We start from the raw sequence: 19,942 nt of genomic DNA, 5'->3' as shown, positions 1-19,942 counted from the left end.
AGGACCGATCACCACAAGCGTTTTCCCACGAATCTTACGCGCTAAAGAGTCCAAATAAGATTAAATTAAACTGCGTGAGGGTAATAAAATGTTGTTTCGGGGACATACAAATCAAAGATTTTCTCTGATGCCGAAGCTAAAATATCACGGCCAAGGTCAACAATAAAACAGCAAGGATATCTGCTCTACCCGAGTCACGGGCTTTAATATTCAGAAACCCGAGGGTGAGGGTTATTTTCTTATTCAAGTTATGATGAAAGCTTCCCAGCTGTCATTTGATGCTATTTGATGCACATAGAAACAAAGAAAAGAATCTTCCGCAAATGTGTTTCGGCCTCCATTACCGTACATTTTGCATGAGCACAAAGAAAATGTGACGATTATTCAAGATGCTGATTACATGTTATTAGATTTGTCAGTGTATTATTGTAAACAGTCTTTTTTTACCAACTGAGTTCATACTAAACCAGCCTCTGAATTAGACGTTTCTCAGTGACCGTCGGAGTTTTTCAAAACTATTAGAAAAATCATTGTTTTATGAATCTGGGTTTTAAGAATTATTGTATTAGTGTACTGACAAGGTGATCAGATGTTGTCCTATTTGAGTTTATTTTATAATGACCAGCTTACTGTACATTATTCTGCTAGAATAAATACATATAAAATATATAAATACATTAAATATTTATTTGAATTTATTTATTTTTTATTATCATACTAGAAGAGAGTATTAACAGAACAAGAGCACAGCTATTTATGAGACATTTTTATGTAGTAGGCTGTATATAATATTATACATAGACATGATCATTATTTCAAATTATTTCTTAGCTGAATGCTGCACCTGGCCAAGTATTGCAGATTGATCTATAATAATGTGCAACATTCTAAAACAGTTATTTTTTTAGATTTTGTGTCTTAGAAAAAAAAAATATATATATATATATATATACATATTGCACAGCAACATCAGATCCTGTGAGATTATAACCCTTAAATTGCATAGGGTTAATTTGAGGTCACATATTTTACCTGTGATCAATAAGCACAAAGGGTGTGTTCAATCTACATGTTTCATGGACCACGGAGTCACTGTCCATGCAAACCTGAGGTCTGGACCACCCCTGCACAGCTTGGTGACTCAACCTAGTCCCCTGGACAAGGATGTGATGTGTTAGTCTCCCAAAAAATGAAAACATGAACTGCTTACATAATGTTATGTGAGTATTATAGAAAGTGACAGCCACTGAGTAATGCTATTCCTAGTAAAACCTTCCTGGCTATTCAGAGACAAGATGGTTGTGCTTTACGAACCAACTAAGAGCTTGCTTGCTAAATGGTCTTTTTGAAAGATTATAATGAATATGACAGTTAATCTGTATGGAAACAACATATACATGTATATGTAGTAAAATGTTTAAGTATGTGTAATAAATATATGTGTTCACACACAGTGTGTTATTTAGATTATTTTAGGCATATAGGCGTGTCGACTGCTGGTAAAATAGATTGATTTCATTTTGAAAAGCTTGTTTTATTAATGTTATTTATGTTTAAATAGACGGTCTGTGGACTGCTGATGTGTAATATGCTTACTTATGAGATCATATTGTGTAAGCTTAGAGAGAAAAATAAGTATTTTAAAACATCAGATTTTGTATGAATTCATATGCTATGCTTCCTACAAATAATGCACGATTTTAAGAAAAATGGGTGGGGAACAGGCCGATCATACGAAAACACAAACAGTTATGAATTACCATGAGATTGTGTTGCAGTACACGATATGTGTGATGTCCAAGCTGTTTTTTGTGACCGTTTGGTCATGTTGTGGTCAGCATAGATTGATATGTCCCATGAGATATGATATATTTCTGTTGAAAGACATGTGAGAACTCTTTTGGCATTGAAACTTGTCAGTGGTATTTATTTATTTATTGATTTAATAAATCATAATAGAGTATTGATCTGTACTTGCACATTTTCAGAGCTTTAATTTTTGTTTAAAGATTTACTTATGATATCGAGCATATGTTGAAGGTTCCTGCAGTTTTTTTTTTTTTCTATGTTTGTTTTTTTATTTAACCAAAGGTCAGAAAAATGTATAGCTGCATATTTCTTGCTGCACCTCTCCTGTCCTGCAAAATTCTGCTGACCATTAGAATTCATTGTGATGAGTCATTAATATTACTAGACCCTTGGTGATCTGAATAATTCAGTGACCGTACTTTATAAACACATTGTTGATTGATGGGTCTTTGGCAGGGAGGCTACTGTACAACACTCACACAGGATTAGCCTTGAGAAATGCCTTCATTCAAATGTTAAAGTAGTCCACGCAATTCATCTTACTGGTTGGAAAAGGAGAATTAGCTTTGGAATAATCCAAAACCACACTCTCAGTGAAATCTCTGACTATCCTCCTCTTGGCTAATTGCCTGTGAATTGCCTGAATTTGCAGCCACCATTTTATACAAACCGTCCACAATACAGTGCTAGCTGCGCTACAGTGGGGTTAACGCAGTCTCTTAACAAACACATGACCCGCTGGCTCGGGTACGGGATTCTCAGGCATGGTGCCTTCCTTTGCAGGTGCTGTTTCCTTGGTAACCAGACGGTCTAGGAGTGAATGGTTGTTGTGAGATGTGGTCAGGGAGGGGGGAGGAGGGTAAGCATCCTCCATCTTCTTTGTTCTCATTCCCGCTGCTTGTGGCCTACTTTAGTTAACCGTAGCAGAAACCCTCTGCTCAACACATGGTTGCAATATTTCTTCCTTTATTAAATGAAATAAATCAATCATGCTACTATTATGGGGTTCAATAAATAACATTAAATTGCTATCTCTTTTATCTAATTAGTTTTTCTCTGGTCTGTCTTATATAATGTAATATAAAAATATGTAACATACATATATACAAATTATATTATATTAAATGAGACAGACCAGTGAAAAACAAATCAGATAAAAGCGATGTTATTATATTATATTTTAGTAGAATGATAATTTTTTTTTCAGTGAGGCTGTTTGCTGACCTTTGCATCATTTGTACTGATAGCGTGTTTTCCAGCTGTCATGTGTGCATGACTGAAGAGCCTCAGGCTTTTGTTATATCACAATTACAGAGGACTTTAGGACACAGTCACAGCTACACAACATCACAGATTCTCTGTTCATCCAAAAAGGAAATTTGTTTAAACTTTTGACCATATATGTGACACTGGACCACAAAACCAGTTATAAGGGTACATTTTTTGAAATTGAGATTTATACATTATCTAAATAAATAAGCTGTCCATTAATGTATGTATTGTTAGGATAGGACAATATTTGGCCGAGATACAACTATTTGAAAAACTGGAATCTCAGGCTGCAAAAAAATCAAGATACTGAGAAAATCACCTTTAAAGTTGTCCAAATTATGTTCTTAGCAATGCATATTACTAATCAAAAATTAAGTTTTGATATATGGTAGGAAATGTACAAAATATCTTCATGGAACGTGATCTTTACTTAATATCCTAATGATTTTTTGGCATAAAAGAAATTCTATAATTTTGCCCCATACAATGTATTATTGGCTATTGCTACAAATATACCCATGCTAAAAACACAATTTGTTGAGTCAACTTAAAATAATTTGTTACCCTGCTGCCTTAAAATTTTAAGTTCAGTCAACTCAGATAAGTTTAGTCAACTTGAAATGTTAAGTTGTGTGTTAAGTGACAACTTAGATATTTGAGTTGACTAAACAAAAAAAATGGTTTGTTAAACTTAAAAGCTGGGCTTGTTACCCAGCTGCCTTAAATTTTATGTTGAATCAACAAATTGTTTTTTACAGTGTGGTTTTGTGGTCCAGGGTTACATATTGTATTTTCCATAACTTCTAAATACTCAGTCATGGCAGAATTATTTTCAGAAACATTTCTGTGCTTTAATTTGTACTGCTATATTATGTCTAAAGCACTTATCCATTACTAAAAGGTCTATTTTTGCCATTTTCAAATGTCAGAAAGTCCATTCCCTAATTAAATACACTGTAAAGAGATGCAAAATCTTGCTTAATCCTAAGTACAGCAGCCATAACTGATCCTTGAGAAATCATTGTAACACACTGATTTGAGTCTCAGTAATTTTCAGTTATTATTGTTAAGAATTATTAATAATGATATTTATTTTTAATGTTGAAAATATTTTTGTGGAAACCAATTTTTAGGAATCTGTGATGAATAAAAAGTTCCAAAGGACAGCATTTATTTTGGTCTCTAGAATCGAACCTGGGTCACCTTGTGCACTAAACAAAAGCTGCACCATTAGACTATTTTATAGCCCTGGGCTTGTGTGTCCTCTGTGCGTCATTTAATGAGATATTAGATGACTTCCCACGTAGCCCAGGGAAGTGTGCTGTCTACAGATGTAGATTTGAGGATCAGCGCATACAGTGAGACAAACTGTACGTTTGGGTATCACTTTATGTCTCGTCACAATGCAAAATCAGATGCTGTGATTTTTAGAGCATTCCCTCCTGAAGAGAGCAGGGATTGGATGTTACCATAGCAACCGTCGAGAACTGCTGCCCCGCATTGGCAGCTCACTAACACTCTTCCAGTTATTTTCCTCAAGGGATAGATCTTAGAGCAGATTACCCAGCATCCACTGCAGCACATACAGCAGAGCACAAAAAGCACAAAAGATTAAAAAAACGAAGGAATCGCCATTTCCTCTCCTGACTTCATTAATTTAACGGTTATTGAAACACCTCCAGGAGCCAATTAAAATGCAGAAACATCTAATGTGTCTGCACGGTGCCCAATTGGTCGTGCGTTCAGCCTATTAGATCTGGAACGAGACTAGCCAGATGAAAAAGATGAACCAGCTGTGCTTAAATCCCTGTGGATGCTCACACATGCTTCATCATCAAACATCCCTCCATCCTTCAGCTCTCTCCCCCTCTCTTTTTATATCTTATCAGACACACCAGCTTTCAATTTAGGGTCTCCTGTGCAGTCCAGAATAATTCATGCTGTCCAAACCCTGCTGAAATTACAGTCAGATACTGTGTACACTGTGTCCTCATGATTTAAAAGCAGTGAAAATCAGCCACTGCTCTGGCCATCGTGTTCCTGGTAAATTGGTTTTCCTCATTGATCTGTGAGTCTGAATTTTAATTGATTGATTTTGGGGTTGTGCATTATCTTTACATAATCCAGCCTGTCCTTACATGGACCTCACCCGAGCATATAAAGGCACGTGGTCCTCCAGAGAGGTCTGATTGAATGTTCTGGGGTCTGGCCGGCTCTGGTAATGTAGTTTAACACTGGCTGAGACTGGAATCTGTTCGGTCTGGAGAAAGCAGCAGTCTGTTTGTGAGTAAATCTTTATTTGACTAATGGAGGGCTATTAGAGCAGAATTACAGAGACTTAATTTAGACAATTAGAGGATCGTCGTGATTGCAGTGAATGCCTTGGTATTTGGTATCTGTGCTGGCATCCCCATTAAGAATATTATTCAACCAAAATCTCTATTTGAATGGATAAATGTATTAGAAGTGATCACTCAGCAAGATTTAGTGTTGTGTTCTCTGCCAAGATGTACTTTGTTCTGTTAAACTGTGCTGTGTTAAGACGCATTGGGTTTTGTAGAGGTGTGTTACCTTGTGTTAGGCTGTATTAGGGCGTCTGGGTGTGTGTGGGAGGTGCTTGCATCATTGAGTTTATTTACTGTAGCATATATATATACATATATATAAAATTACAATATTATGTAAGCAAAAGCCAGTTTGCAATATGAGCTAAAATAATTGGAAACAACTGCCACATTTAAGTTAAAAGTTAAACATGGCAATGTTTCGATCTGCCTTTTTTGTCTCCGATATCGATACCGATACTGATACTGGTACCGATACCTGGTGTTCAGTATTGGCCGATACAGATACTGATCTGATACCAGTGCAGTTTTTTTTTTTTCTTTTAAATCAATGTAGAATTTATGTGTGTCTGTGTGTGGAACTCATAAGCACTCTAAACAGTCTACTAAATACAGACTATTTATTATAAAAAAAACTTTATGCATATTCATAATATATGAAAAAACAATATATTTATATATAAATATATACTATAAAATTAAAAGTTGTTTTTTTTTTTTTTTTTAATGAGGGAACAACATATGATAGGTAGGACAATACAAATGCAACATGGCACAAAGTGCTTACGGTATGTGCATCTGGTGCACAGAATGATGCGTTTAAAGCAACATGCAGCGTTTTGCCTTAAAAAGTTAAGCACAAAGGGAGGAGATATTGATGCATAGTGTATTATATCTGTGCAACAGTTTTTTGGGCCTTTTCTTTTAACAGTTTTAAATTTCATTTACTGTGCACGTTAAAAACACTTCATAGTCTTTTCTAATCCCATGTTTTATTCTAACAGACAGCCGGTAGTAAGTAACACGATTTAGAAACAACAGTAAACTCCAGCAAGAAGTCCTTTTATGCAAATTCATAGACATTTATCTACAAATCAATTACAATACTGCAGACACTGAATGATCTTGGAGAGAATGTACCAAGCTGAGGATGACTGTGTAACGATTTAAATACTCAAAACCTTCAGAAGGCTTCAGAAGACTTGGAATATAGTTCACAAAAACTTATTTGTGCTTTATAATGCTTTTATGCCTTTTGTGCTGCTTAACAGTAACACAGAATGGTATGCACAATATCAGATTTGGATCAGCCCTGTTTGACCGATACCTGATCTGGCAAAAATGGCAGTATCGGAACCGATACCTGATGTGAGAATCTAACCAATGCATCCCTAGTTAAAATTGGCTGTATCTGCTCTTATGTTAAAAATAGGGTGGACAATAATAATTAAATACTGTATTTGTCACAAACAACTGCCATCTGCCATCTGTACTTATTATTTTATAACTCAAACAGTAGGTCCAGGTATTACCAGTTGCTATTAATAGTCAGACTTATTACTGCTATGGGGACCAAACACTAGGCAGTCCAAATCTGTCACTGTTTTCTAAAAATAAGCTTAAAACACAATTGTAGCGAATTTAGCTCAAAGGGAAATATATATAAATAATTACAATTAATTATGATTAATTACAATTACTTATATCAGCTGCCAGTAGTAACTGTAGCAGAATCAATTTTCCATCAACTAATCTGTTCGCTCAGATGCTACACAATCTGTGACTCCTCTTATTGACTTTGACAACAAGCCCAAACATGCTTATAGTTAGCAGTATATTAAGCTAGCATAGAGTTGAATTAAGATATTCTGAGTTATGTTATGCAGTGCTGCACTGTGTTAGGGCGTGTTAAGTTGTGTTGGACAGCATGAGGCTGTGTGTCGACCAAAGTGTTTTTAGGCAGCTGATAATGCCAGGCACCCTGGAAAAAAAAAAAAAAAACATCCACCTGTGAGCGCTATTTGCATAAAGTGCATATGAATATCAGTTGTTACTCTTTATCTCCCAATAATATATCTTAATTTATCGACAGAGAGAATGTAGTAGATTGTGTTCAAGTTCTGATCATGTTTCTATGATTTTGCGGCCATAGAAATTTCCCTTAAATATGATACATTAGGTATTATAGGATTAAGATGTGTTTGGTTATTTTAGGGTGTGTTAAGGGGGTGTGCATCTCTTTTGGGCTGATGTATGATTGTGTTAAGATGTGTTGGGCCATTTTCTGTTAGAGTGTGTTAAGATTTGTTGAGGCCGTTTTAGGCTTGTGGTTATAGCTAAAACAATTAGTCAACGTTATTGACATTGTTTGACAAATGCTAAAGTTATACCTTGTTTTATATATTAATTAGAATATGGATAACTCAGTATTTTAATTAATTGCAAATACTGAATAATCTATCAAAGCCATCTGTGAAATATTCAACAGTTAATTGATTAACCATTCTAGTAATAGTTAGTTTAATCGATTACCGAAAAAAATTAGGGGTTCAAGCGCATAGCCCTCAGCAATCTCCATGTAAAACTGATCATGCAGACCAAACCTTTAGTTGTAGGGACTTGAAACTTGGAAGGATGGTAGTACTCACATCACAGACAACTCCACCAAGGCTTGCCCCATTTGGCTTGACTGAGGCGCTACAGTGAACAAAGTACAAAATCGCCTATACCTCCTAAACCATCAATCTAAGGTGTCTTGACGTTGGAATCCTTGGCTCATGGCGGACAAAATGCACGCCTCAGATTCAATCGTGGGCCAGCAAATTTTTCGGGTACTTTGCATTTTTTTAAAAACTTACTTTTGGGAACTAGTCCTAGGTTTTTCCCCCAATCGGAACAAAACCAGTGCAAAACCAAAGATTCTCTGGAGAGTGAATATCAATAATTATTAAAAAAAAAAAAAAGGTAAACTTTATACTCACTTTCGCAAAGGGAGGCCAAAACGTTCGAAAGGGCCAGGGCCACTTTTAGTAAAATGCCTATAATTCCTAAGTGGAATGAGATATCTCCACCAAACTCAGGACACTCATGTAAGAGTTCAAGCTGAAGTCACAGGAAAAAAATCATGGAACTTGGACTCTTGGTGGCGCTATTAGAGGGGAAAAACCTTAAGATGGCAATAACTGTGCAACCATTTGCCTTTTCAACATGGAAAGTAGTGTCCACAGTCTTGGTCCAAAGTGCCGCCATTGGCCAATAAAGTTTGAGCACCTGTTAGACAAGGTTAACAGAGGCCAATTCGAACGAAATTTGGTGGGCCTGTTCAACTCACCGCCCCAAAGTTCTGAGAGAAAAGGGTCCTGTCTAAATTTACCTAAATTCCTATAAAGCCTAAAGGAAAACTCAAAACTTCACAAAACCTGGCGAGCACATGCAGGTGATTCTAAACAAGTATGCAAAGTTTTGAGGAGATCGGACCACAGCTGACGCTATAACAGTCATAAACGTTAGAAAAAAACATCATATTTCTATAGCAAATTACCTGTTTTTGCCAAAAATATTTTTTTTTCGATCATTGATTTAGGTGGTTATAGACTTGCTAAACAATATGTCTTTTTCCATATTTGGCTAAATGCCTTAAAGGGCTTGAATCCCAGTAATCACGGTTTGCAGCTATATTTGTTTGTTGAAGCTCTACTTGTGCTGGGCTATGGTAAGCTACTCCGGGCTATTTTAACGTTGTATTAAGATATTTTAGACTATGGTAGGGTCTGTAGTGTTGCACTGTTTTAATCTTATTGGACTATGTTATGTGGTGTTAGTTTAGGCTTGTGTTAATAAGTGCTGAGCTGTGTTATGGTGTGCAAAGCTAAATTGTCATCTATAGTGGTATCAGCAGGTGTGTATTATGACACTGGTGCTGTAGACCGTACTGTAAAGATGCTTGAGGTTAAAGCGTCCCCATCCCCCAGCTCTGTTTGACAAATACAGGCATCTGTTTACTTCCTCCATACTGTAATTCTCAACTACAAACATGGCCACCGTTGATGAAAAGAAGTACTTAGGAAGTGTTTAGGGTATGTGTTAATACTGCTGGGACTGGAACATACAGAAATAGACAGAAACAAGCAATAGTGGAGATGACTAGTGACATAGAGAAATGCTTAATGTCTTCCTGATCTGGACTATAGTGGGGGATGGTGATAGGAGGAGCTGCTGGCACCAGTCACAGAGAGAATTAACACAGCCGTGAATAATGCAGACCTGTCATATCAACCGCAAGGAGGCTCTGCTCATACAGACAGATGGCTTGGTGATGTTTTTTTGGAGCTTGATCATCCACAAGCTTAAAGACAGACTTTGCTTTCATTATGTCTTCCAGACATGGCTTTGCTTTTTATATTTTTTAGTAAAGAATGCTATATTTGTTTTTTAAGGTTGAATTTAAATTAAAGCCAAGTCAGATTTGTGTAATTCTTTTCGCAGAAAATCTTAATGTAAATGTTCTTAATACCTTCATGCCTTAATTGCATTCAGTAGATTAAAGATGATAAAATAGTTTACGTTTTAAGACAATACAATCAATCAAGCAGTTGAGATTTGATGTATGGTTTAAAGTCCCTACATGAGTATGCTGTATGTATGCAGATGAAGTCAGACATAACTAAGGTCTTTTCACACTGCACATAACCCTGGGTTATCTTTGTACTAAACCCTGATTTTAACCCTGGGTATAGGTATGTTTTACAGTTGTACAGTATGAAATAAATATACATTATGAAAAAGCACAGTATGGAATGACAGCTTTTGAATAATTAATTCTTAACCCTGGGTAAATTATGAGCAATGAGAAATGTGATTTACCCAGGGGTTAGATTAACCCAGGGTTAACGATTTCAAGTGTACACTATAGACTCCTTTTTTGTCTAAATGGTTCCACAAAGAACTATTGACTGAATGGTTCTTTGTGGAACCAAAGATGGTTCTTCTAAGGCAAGAAGAACCTTTTAAAGCACCATTATTTTTAAGAGTTCATATATATATATATATATATATATATATAATGTGTTTGTTAGGACAGGACAATATTTGTCCTATCCTAACAAACACTAAAGGTCTTAACAATGCATGTTACTATTTTGCAATGCATATTACATATAAAAAAAATTAAGTTTTGATATATTTACAGTAAGAAATGTACAAAATATCATGGAACATGATCTTTACTTAATACCCTAATGATTTTGACCCATACAATGTATTGTTGGCTATGGCTACAAATATACCTGTGCTACTTATGACTGGTTTTGTGGTCCAGGGTCACATATATCCAACTTTATATATAGAGCTGTGGAACAATTCATGTTCCATTTGACATTTACGCAGTTTCCCTTATGATATACACTGTGGCTTATTGCTGTTAGACAATGTTGCTTTTGTACTTTTTACTACTTTTTAATTCGTTTTTGTATTGTTGGTTATTTTCTCATCTGAATTTCTAGAAAACACCAGATTATGGTATACATACATAAAGCAATGTTTGATACTGTAACAGTTGTAATGTTTAAAAATAATTTAAGGGTAGAGTCTAAAGAAAGAAGAAAAGTGTCTCCGGATTAATTGTTGCAAATTCTTTATTGCTTTTTTAGACTTTATATGGCTTTACTCTTTAATAGTGGCCAATCTGACTGGAGGCCCCACAGGAAGTTCATTCAGGCCTGGCTGAGTGTGAACACTGATGAAATATGAAATAGGCCTAAACTAAATTTGACAGTTGATTAATTAACCTTTGTAACATTTACTGCCTGCAGTATGAATTGCTCCTGAGAGGTCATAGACCCTGACAACAGCCATTTTTGGGTTGTTATCTGGTCCTAGCTGGTCCAAATTGGCTGAGATGCTTGTTTAGCTGGACTACCAGATGTCAGTCCTAGATTCAGTCTGTTAGACCATCTTAATCAACCTGATTCTAACTAGTAGACTAAATAATAAATGCCCCCCCATAAACTAACCCATCACATAATAGGCAAATTTAGGGTAGGTTGTATAGGTAATCACTTTACTCGCAAAAAGGTCTTTGACTAAAACATTAAAACTATGACAACATGTGGGACTGTTTCTATTATTTCTACTTTGAACCAGAACAGTTACCATTTTCCAAAAAAATATTGACCACTCTAAGCTGGTATAAACATGGTTCTCCGAGAATGTGTTGACTGTGTACCAACTGTGTACGCTGAATTCATCATAATTCCTAGAGACGTGATCAAGATTGAGTGACCTTTGCCCTCTGACCTTCTCAGGGATCCCATCGAGTGATGATGTCGTACCCAACGGCCTCCTATGACCAGCTGGTGCGGCAGGTGGAGGATCTCCGTAAGGAGAACTCTCACCTGCGCCGTGAGCTTCAGGACAACTCACACCACCTGTCCAAGCTCGAGAATGAAACCTCTGACATGAAGGTGAGTGAAACTCAGATTATAAGAAAATTATTAAATGGCAGCATTAGCTCCACAATGAGCCCTGGTCTATGCATTTATGATCTTGGCTCAAGACCTGGAGTCAGGCCTGATGCTAGATCTTTGATTCTGCTTGAATGTGTTGGATCTGCTTCTAAAATGATAAAAGAGATCATAAAACTGATCTTTATAGGTCAGGATAATCTTTGAGAATCATGTAGACCTAAGGTGAAGCCATTAGTGGCACTGAACAAAATTGTAAAAACAATAATCAAGCAGTGTATTCAAAATTATTCAAAATAATTGATTTTGTCTTAAAAAATGAACATACAAAAGAAGAAAGTACTGTATGAAATACATACCTTTTTATAATCCATGTTGTGCAGTGTGAAGGGTAGATCTGTGTGGTGAGCAGTGAGTCTCCATTGCACACATTTGTCTCAGCCATGACCCACTTTCCACAAAATGTCTGGAGACTCTAATGATGAATGTCCAGCATCTCTAAGCTGAATGATGTCTGAGCACATTTTAAATCACTGTTGCCCATTACAGCTCTCAGTTGAGCAGAGAAGGCAACCATTAGACCGTGGAGCTTATTTTATTATTGACCCTGAGTCTTAAATTGCAGAATGTTTGATGTGTTACATGAGCTTGATGTCGGTTCAGCTTTCGAGTTCCAGTAAAACGGGAGTGTCTTTTTCCTGTTCATATTTAACGATTCTGCACATGAAATCACACCAACAAACCACATAAATCCACTGAAAACTGTGAGATGAGGAAATGCACTTAAAAGGTTTGATGTAGGTTGAATAAAGCAGGTTTACGCCTGTTTTTGTGTTTAACTGCTTGGAGACATTAATCCTATAGGGAATAAAACCCCTGAAGAGCTCATTAGGAATCAACAGCTTTGCTCTGTCAATTACAGTTCGACTTAGAGATAGTTAAAAACATTCGCAATGTTTCCGTGGAATTAAAAAAATCTAATTTAAGAAAATTTCTATTTCAAATAGAACTGAAAATTCAGCGATCACAGGAATAAATCACATTTTTAAAATGTTATGTGAGAATATTTCACTATATTACTGTTTTTACTGTTTTAATTCAAATAAATAAAAAAAATCTTACCAACCCCAAAGTGTATTGTTGTGTATATAATAACTAAACGTTGGATATATTCATTCTGCATTAGATCATTTATTTATTCAGTTGAAAACAAAGATGTTTTAAAGAACACTGGAGTCCAAACTAAATTGGACCCCATCATTTTTTGTTTCTTCAGAAGAAAGAAATGCATACAGGTTTAAAACAGCATGAGGGTGAGTAAATGATGATAGACTTTTTTATTTTGGTTAAACTAACCTTTAACGATCCATTTTAAAAATACAGCTCGTACTCTGCGGGTTCATTTATTTATGCAACGGAAATGCTCTAAGCCTTTGTCTTCACAAAATCATCAATTGAAAATGATTCAGCAACTGCTTTCATGAGATTATAGGTGATGCATGGGTCATATTCAATATCCCATGATTCCACAGTGGCCCACATGCCCAGATGCTGAGTGTAATCCCTGCCAAATCTTTTTTACTCTCACAGTCATTTCTCCCCTCAAACAGACAGAGCCGATGCATGCGTTATAAAGATGAGTTTAACCGGTTTCTAAATATGAGAGAAGCATCTATGAGAATTTCTCTTTGTACTTTGAAATTAATGAGTTCGATTTTTGCTAAACTGGACTCCACTTTTTTTTGGCTGTAATAGGAGGTTCTGAGGCAGTTGCAGAGTAAACTGGAGCAGGAGGCCGGAACTCTTGCCTCTTCAGGCAGAACTGATGTGCTGGACCAGCTCAAAGGTACTGCAGGAATCTTTACGTAGCCACTTCTCTACATAGCCATCATAATTCATTTAACTGTAGCAGTTAGCTTTTAAATGTAAAATAATATTCTTTTCTTACTCTTTAGCAATTTAATGATGTTTTTGATTAATGAAATGAAGATATTGTACAAAAAAATTATATGAAAAACTGATAGAAAAAAAATCACAGAATTATGCAGGTTTTGAAATAACCTGGATTTCTGCATAAATTGTTCATAGGATTCAGGCCAATTTAATTTTAAGTTACACAGTCTGTTTAAACACTTCTGCTTAAACAAATCTAAAACAGATACAAAAAATAAAATAACTGAAAGTATTGCTGAAATATAACTGAAAATACTGAAATGAAATCATTTTCAGGACATTCAGTTCTATAAATTGGCAAATATATTGACACAATTTAATCTGATTTCAGTTCGCAAGCTCTTAATTTGATTCAATAGCATTTGGAATTATTGTATTATATAATTTGGTTTGCATTCTACAGTGTTCAACATTTAAGCTGTGGCTGTAATAAAAACATGTTGTAATATTTAACATATGTTAAATAATGAAGACTTTACTAAATGAAGGTTAAGTAAAATAATAATGTTAAATATTATGCATATGGTATATTTATATAATGAATGGTAAAATGTGACCCTGGTCCACAAAACCAGTCTTAATTAGCACAGGTATATTTGTAGCATTGTATAGGTCAAAATTATTGATTTTTCTTTTATGCCAAAAATGATTAGGATATTAAGTAAGGATCATGTTCCCTGAAGATTGTTTTAAATTTCCTACTGTAAATATATCAAAACTTAATTTTTGATTAGTAATATGCATTGCTAAGAACTTCATTTGGACAACTTTAAAGGTGATTTTCTCAATATTTTGATTTTTTTGTACCCTCAGATTCCAGATATTCATATAGTTGTATCTCAGCCAAATATTGTCCTATCCTAACAAACCGTACATCAATGGAAGGCTTTCAGATGAAGTATAAATCTCAGTTTCAAAAAATTGACCCTTATGACTTAGAGTTAATTGTTTATTAAAAAATTACCAGAATTTGAAAGTAACAAAGCACAAAGCTTATTACAAATACGTTTTAGTGAAATTATGTCCATGTATCAACAGAAAAAAGCATAGACTTAAAGATCAATCTTGGGAAATTCAGAATTGATATTAGTAAATCAAAATGAGGAAAGAGGAAAAATGAGGAATCAATATTGTCAAACCAGCCTTAATTCTTGAAGGTAGAGAACTATAGTAAAATATGAAGACACCATGCACTGCTGTTTTTAAAGTGGGCTATTATTAAATGTTTAAGAACTACAGTAAAAGAAATCTTTCTTAGCTGATTGTACACATCCTAAATACTCTAAAAGTAATAAAATCTTTGGCTTTTCTTGTTTTTCTAGAGCTGCATATGGACTTGACCAACTACTACGAGCTCAAGTACCAGCCTCACAACCTGCGTGTGTTTCCAGAGACGCTGGCTAGCCAGGTAGGAGAAGGCGAGGAAAGAATGAGCATCGGCAGAGCCAGGAGTCCCGTCTGTCCACCGTCCCGCCAGTCCTCATCTGCATCTGGAGAGGGCACAGCCGTGCACCCCGGGCACCCTCATCAGACCGCTGGAGAAGGCCGTGTCACTGCTCAGCACTTAGAGGATCTCTGTAAAGAGAGGTGAGTGCATCACATCTAAACACTCTAATCATATGTCTCGTTTTTAACTGAAATGTTATTTCCTTTAGAGGGTTTAAAGTTTCCTTTAGAAGACCTTAAAGTAGACCTTTAATAGCCAGTCGCCTAGTCGTTTAGGTCACATCCATGAACCATAATTACTTGCTTTTGCTAGTCAAAACTAGGTGGTTTTACAGGAGATTGGTGCACTCATTTGAAAGAGTTGAACAACAGTTTTGTTATGAAAAATACATGCAACAGAACAAAGAAAAATAATAATAAAAATGGGGGAAATGCATATACACACACATCAAATACATGGTGTTCTTTTAAACATTTTATTCATCAAGGAATGCAAAAAAATATGTGTCATAGTTTCCACAAAAATATTAAGCATAACAACCATTTTCAACCCTGATAATAAGAAGACATGTAACTGGAGTACGATGCATAATTAGTGATTATTCGGAATTTGAAAAAAAAAAAAAAAAGTAATAAAACATGGAATTCAGTTCAGCTATTTCAAAACCCTGTGGCCAGTTCTATTTAATTTCACACTCACAAAACTAATTCAAATATTAAATTGTGAATTCTGCCCAACGCTGGCTGAGTACAGTAATTTCAGGTTTCAGGAGTGTGTGTTTGTGTGTTTTAGGTCCATGTTGCTGAGTGAAATAGAGAAAGAGGAGAGAGAGCGGCGGTGGTATTACTCACAGCTGCAAGGTTTATCTCAGAGACTGGCTGAACTGCCACGGCTTGATACGGTAAGCAGCCTAAACAACTTCCACCCCAATTACTCATTACTGATGGGACTGTGTGCATCTGTAGCCAAAAATGAGGTCACCTGGTTTTGCTGCTAATGACCACAGATTGTCCTAAACCTAGATTTTTTGAGTGAGGTAATGTCCTTGTCTAGTTTTTGATTCTTAAAGGGATATTTTGGCCAAAAATGAAAATTCGGTCATCATTTACCTTCCAACATGTTCTAAAAGGATTTTTTGTACCACTTTTTTCCATACAATAAAAGCATGTTGTTTAAATGTGTTTTTATAGAATTGGTTGTTTGGTTTTTTTCATATCTCTAGAGTAGGGATGCTCATTTTAACTGGATAACCGTTAACCATCAGAAAGAATCAGTTAAACTGTTTAAAAGGTCATTTATTTATTTATTTTTTTCAGTAATCATTTTAAAATGTTTGATGGATGGTTAAAATAAAATAAAATTGCATTTTTGAGAGAAAAATAAAAAAGATAAATCATGTAGGCCTATAACGTTAAGTCACATTTTATTGTTACATTCAGAAATAGACCTGATGCCGACGCGAAATGTTTACAAACACTATAAACAAAATTTACCAGTATTCAGAAAAGAACAAGATTGAAAAATATAAGAAGCTAGGCTAAATAAACGACAAGCTAAAACAAATTAATTTAGGCTAAAGCAAAAGCAGTGTGATTTTTTTCATTTGTTTGGCTGAATATTTTATTATAATAATGGAAAGACTGCATTGTCAAGTTAGCAATGCTTTACTGTGTGTGCGTGCAGCACAATTTCTGACCTTCTAACAGTGGAAACGTCTCCTTCTAGTCATACAGATAATCGAAACGGTGTACATTCACAATCAAACAAATCTTTGTGCTTTTGTAAAATAAAGAAAAAGAGGATGCCACTTTCAGTCGTCTTCCTTTCGCACAGCACAATAATGAAGCAAAACTCTGAATACTAGCTACTTGTTGCACAGTTTATTGTATAGACCTATTATTTTCATTACATAGGCCTATATAGCCTAGCTTTATGTTTTTCTCTGTTCGCAGAAGCACTGCAGGTGTGTGATGTGATGTGTCCATGTGAATCCTCGTGTTCTGTTTTTTGCTGCTTTTTGTGCATGTACAATTACTCCTTGGAAAATTTTTTTTGGTATTTTTAACGGGTCAAAGACACTTATTCTTTCTAAAATAATTTAGTTCTAATTTAAAATAATCTTTTCGATTAACGGTTAATAATCAGTTAACGACCATCAGCTGTTGGTTAGGTAAAATAACTGAAATGAACATATCTACTCTAGAGTTTTGATCTTGCTTTAAAAACAATAGCATGCATAAAGTACAAATCATATCTGTGTTTTTTTCCTGTGCTTCACAGTTCTCCATGCAGGTTGATTTTATTCGTCAGCAGCTAGAGTTTGAAGCTCAACAACTGCGCTCTGTGATGGAGGAACGTTTCGGCACCAGCGACGAGATGGTTCAGAGAACACAAGTAAGAACAGATTATAGATTTAATGCCACGTTTTCATCAACAAAGATCCGGCTGTAAATCCAGCTTAAACATCACGTGTTTGTCACAAGCGCATCGCACTTTTAACAACGCTTGACCACAATACTCAAACCACACTCAAACATCCAGCACAGTTTATGTTGTGGTTTGCATGCCAGTGTTCCCAACCAGGCTTCTCAACTACCCTAACAATCAGAGCATTAAAATATACACTGTTACTGTTATGTTTCTGCGTACAGATCCGTGTTGCTCGACTGGAGCAGCTGGAGAAAGAGCTTCATGAGGCACAGAGCTCGCGTGGTCCTCAAGAGAAAAGTGCTCTACCAGAAACTCAGGTGACACATATACCCCCTGCCCTCCGTTTGAGCCTGAATCATTTTTATTTTATTTTTTTAATACAAAAATTCCAGATGACTGTCCAGGGACTGCAATAAATAGATAATAATAATAATAAAATAAAATAAAATAAAATAAAGTAAAATAAAATAAAATAAAATAAAATAAAATAAATAGTTAATAGAATTTAATTTATTTCTTTAAAAAGTTTAAACAAAAAAAAAATGCTTAAAAAAGTTTAAATAAGCGAAGCAGTTTTTTTAATATTCATACAGATAATTTTAAAAATATAAAGTTATTGTTTTATTTGATAGTTACACCACCTGACACTAACAACACAAATCTATAAATAAATAAATAAATAAAAAATAAATATAATTTTAGAAAAAAATATATATTTCTTAAAAAGTTTAAATAAGTGAACCAGTTTTATTTTTAATATTGTTAATATTTAAAAAAATATTTTGTGTACTAAATGAAAGTTGTTGAGTATATGAATTGTAACCAGCATGCAGCCATAAAACAGTACCCAAGGTTAAAATATCAGACTAGTTGGTTAAAAATTAGTTCTGAGAAAGCTATATGAAAAATTTTATAATGATCATTTAAAAATATATACATTTATTATGTTTTATTTGATGGTTACACCACCTGACACTAACACTGCAGATCTATAAATAAATAAATGAATAAAAAGTAAATAGAATTTTGGGGGAAAAAAATATTTCTTAAAAAGTATAAAAGGTAAAATATTATTGAAATCTTTTGTGTACTAAATCAAAGTTAGCTATATGAAAATTTCATACTGATTATTTAAAAAAAAAATATATATATATATATATATTTATTATGCTTTATTTGGTAGTTACACCACCTGACACTAACACCACAAATCTTAAATAACTAAATAAATAGAAGTTTGGGAAAAAAAATATTTCATAATAAGTTTAAATAAGTGAAATCTAATTTTAAAAATCTTTTGTACACTAAATCAAAGTTGTTGAGTATATAACCAACCTGCAGCCATAAAACAGTACCCAAGGTTAAAATATCAGAGTAGTAGGTTAAAAATTAGTTCTGAGAAAGCTATATGAGTTGCATCACCAAGTGCTTGTATACTACTACTAATAAAAAGAAGAAGAAGAAGAAGACGAAGAAGAATTTGTAGTGTATAATAGTTTAGTAAAGATAGGAACCTTTCACAGACTTATTATTGATAGAAAAAAATGGCACTTTGCTGATTGCATTTTGGTGAATTATTTAGTGACATCAAAAATGCTACAAAGTATGTTTCTCTACAGTTATTAATCTCTCAGTAGTGGCATATTCACAGAACAATTTATAGATGCTGTAAACTACTGAGGGTTTGTATTGCCAGGGGCAACACAAAACCACAGAGAACATTGTTGACTGAACCAGCCTGCTGGAAAAGTCACATTAAAAAAGTGACATTTATGGTTCAGGTAATGGATGGAGGTTGTAAAGAGGAATTACTGTATAAAATTTATAACAAAGCTAGAAGTAAACTTGCTTTTGCATTGCTAGGAGTTGCTAATTTTTATTACAAACTTGTTCAATTGTAATCATCATGAATTTGTCTTAAATACTGATTAATAAGTGTATGTGGTTTCCACTGGTCTGTTACATAAAACTGTCTATTAAATATTTATGGTAGCTTAATGTTTTTTTTTACTTATAATTAATTGTTTTACTGATGAAATCTGAAACCGTTTAAGCTATACCATAGGATATTTCTGCAGTGGCTACTCAGCTTACGAAAACCAGGGGCGTTATTCTTCTAGGATGTTCTTTTCACTGCAAAGCTGCACTTCCACCTGGCACTATCTCACAGCACAGGCTGGCACACAGTGTTGCTACGCAGAAAACAGGGTATGCCCTCCGCAAGC

The 19,942-nt window shown here is 34.8% G+C and overlaps 1 protein-coding gene across 1 annotated transcript in view; it reads left to right on the top strand.

Annotated features, from left to right (window-relative positions):
• Nucleotides 1-19,942, top strand: part of apc2 (APC regulator of WNT signaling pathway 2) — a 31,523-nt gene that overhangs the window by 256 nt on the left and 11,325 nt on the right. The window contains 6 exon segments of the mRNA XM_051122548.1: nt 11,729-11,887; nt 13,643-13,733; nt 15,163-15,427; nt 16,080-16,188; nt 17,568-17,681; nt 17,939-18,034. Coding sequence (XP_050978505.1) covers nt 11,744-11,887; nt 13,643-13,733; nt 15,163-15,427; nt 16,080-16,188; nt 17,568-17,681; nt 17,939-18,034 — 819 coding nt within the window. The 5' untranslated portion in view covers nt 11,729-11,743.

Source organism: Labeo rohita, chromosome 11 (assembly GCF_022985175.1).
Source record: "Labeo rohita strain BAU-BD-2019 chromosome 11, IGBB_LRoh.1.0, whole genome shotgun sequence".
Classification (NCBI taxonomy): domain Eukaryota; kingdom Metazoa; phylum Chordata; class Actinopteri; order Cypriniformes; family Cyprinidae; genus Labeo; species Labeo rohita.
The sequence above is the reverse complement of the archived record's forward strand: the minus strand, read 5'-3'. Positions and strand labels throughout refer to the sequence as shown.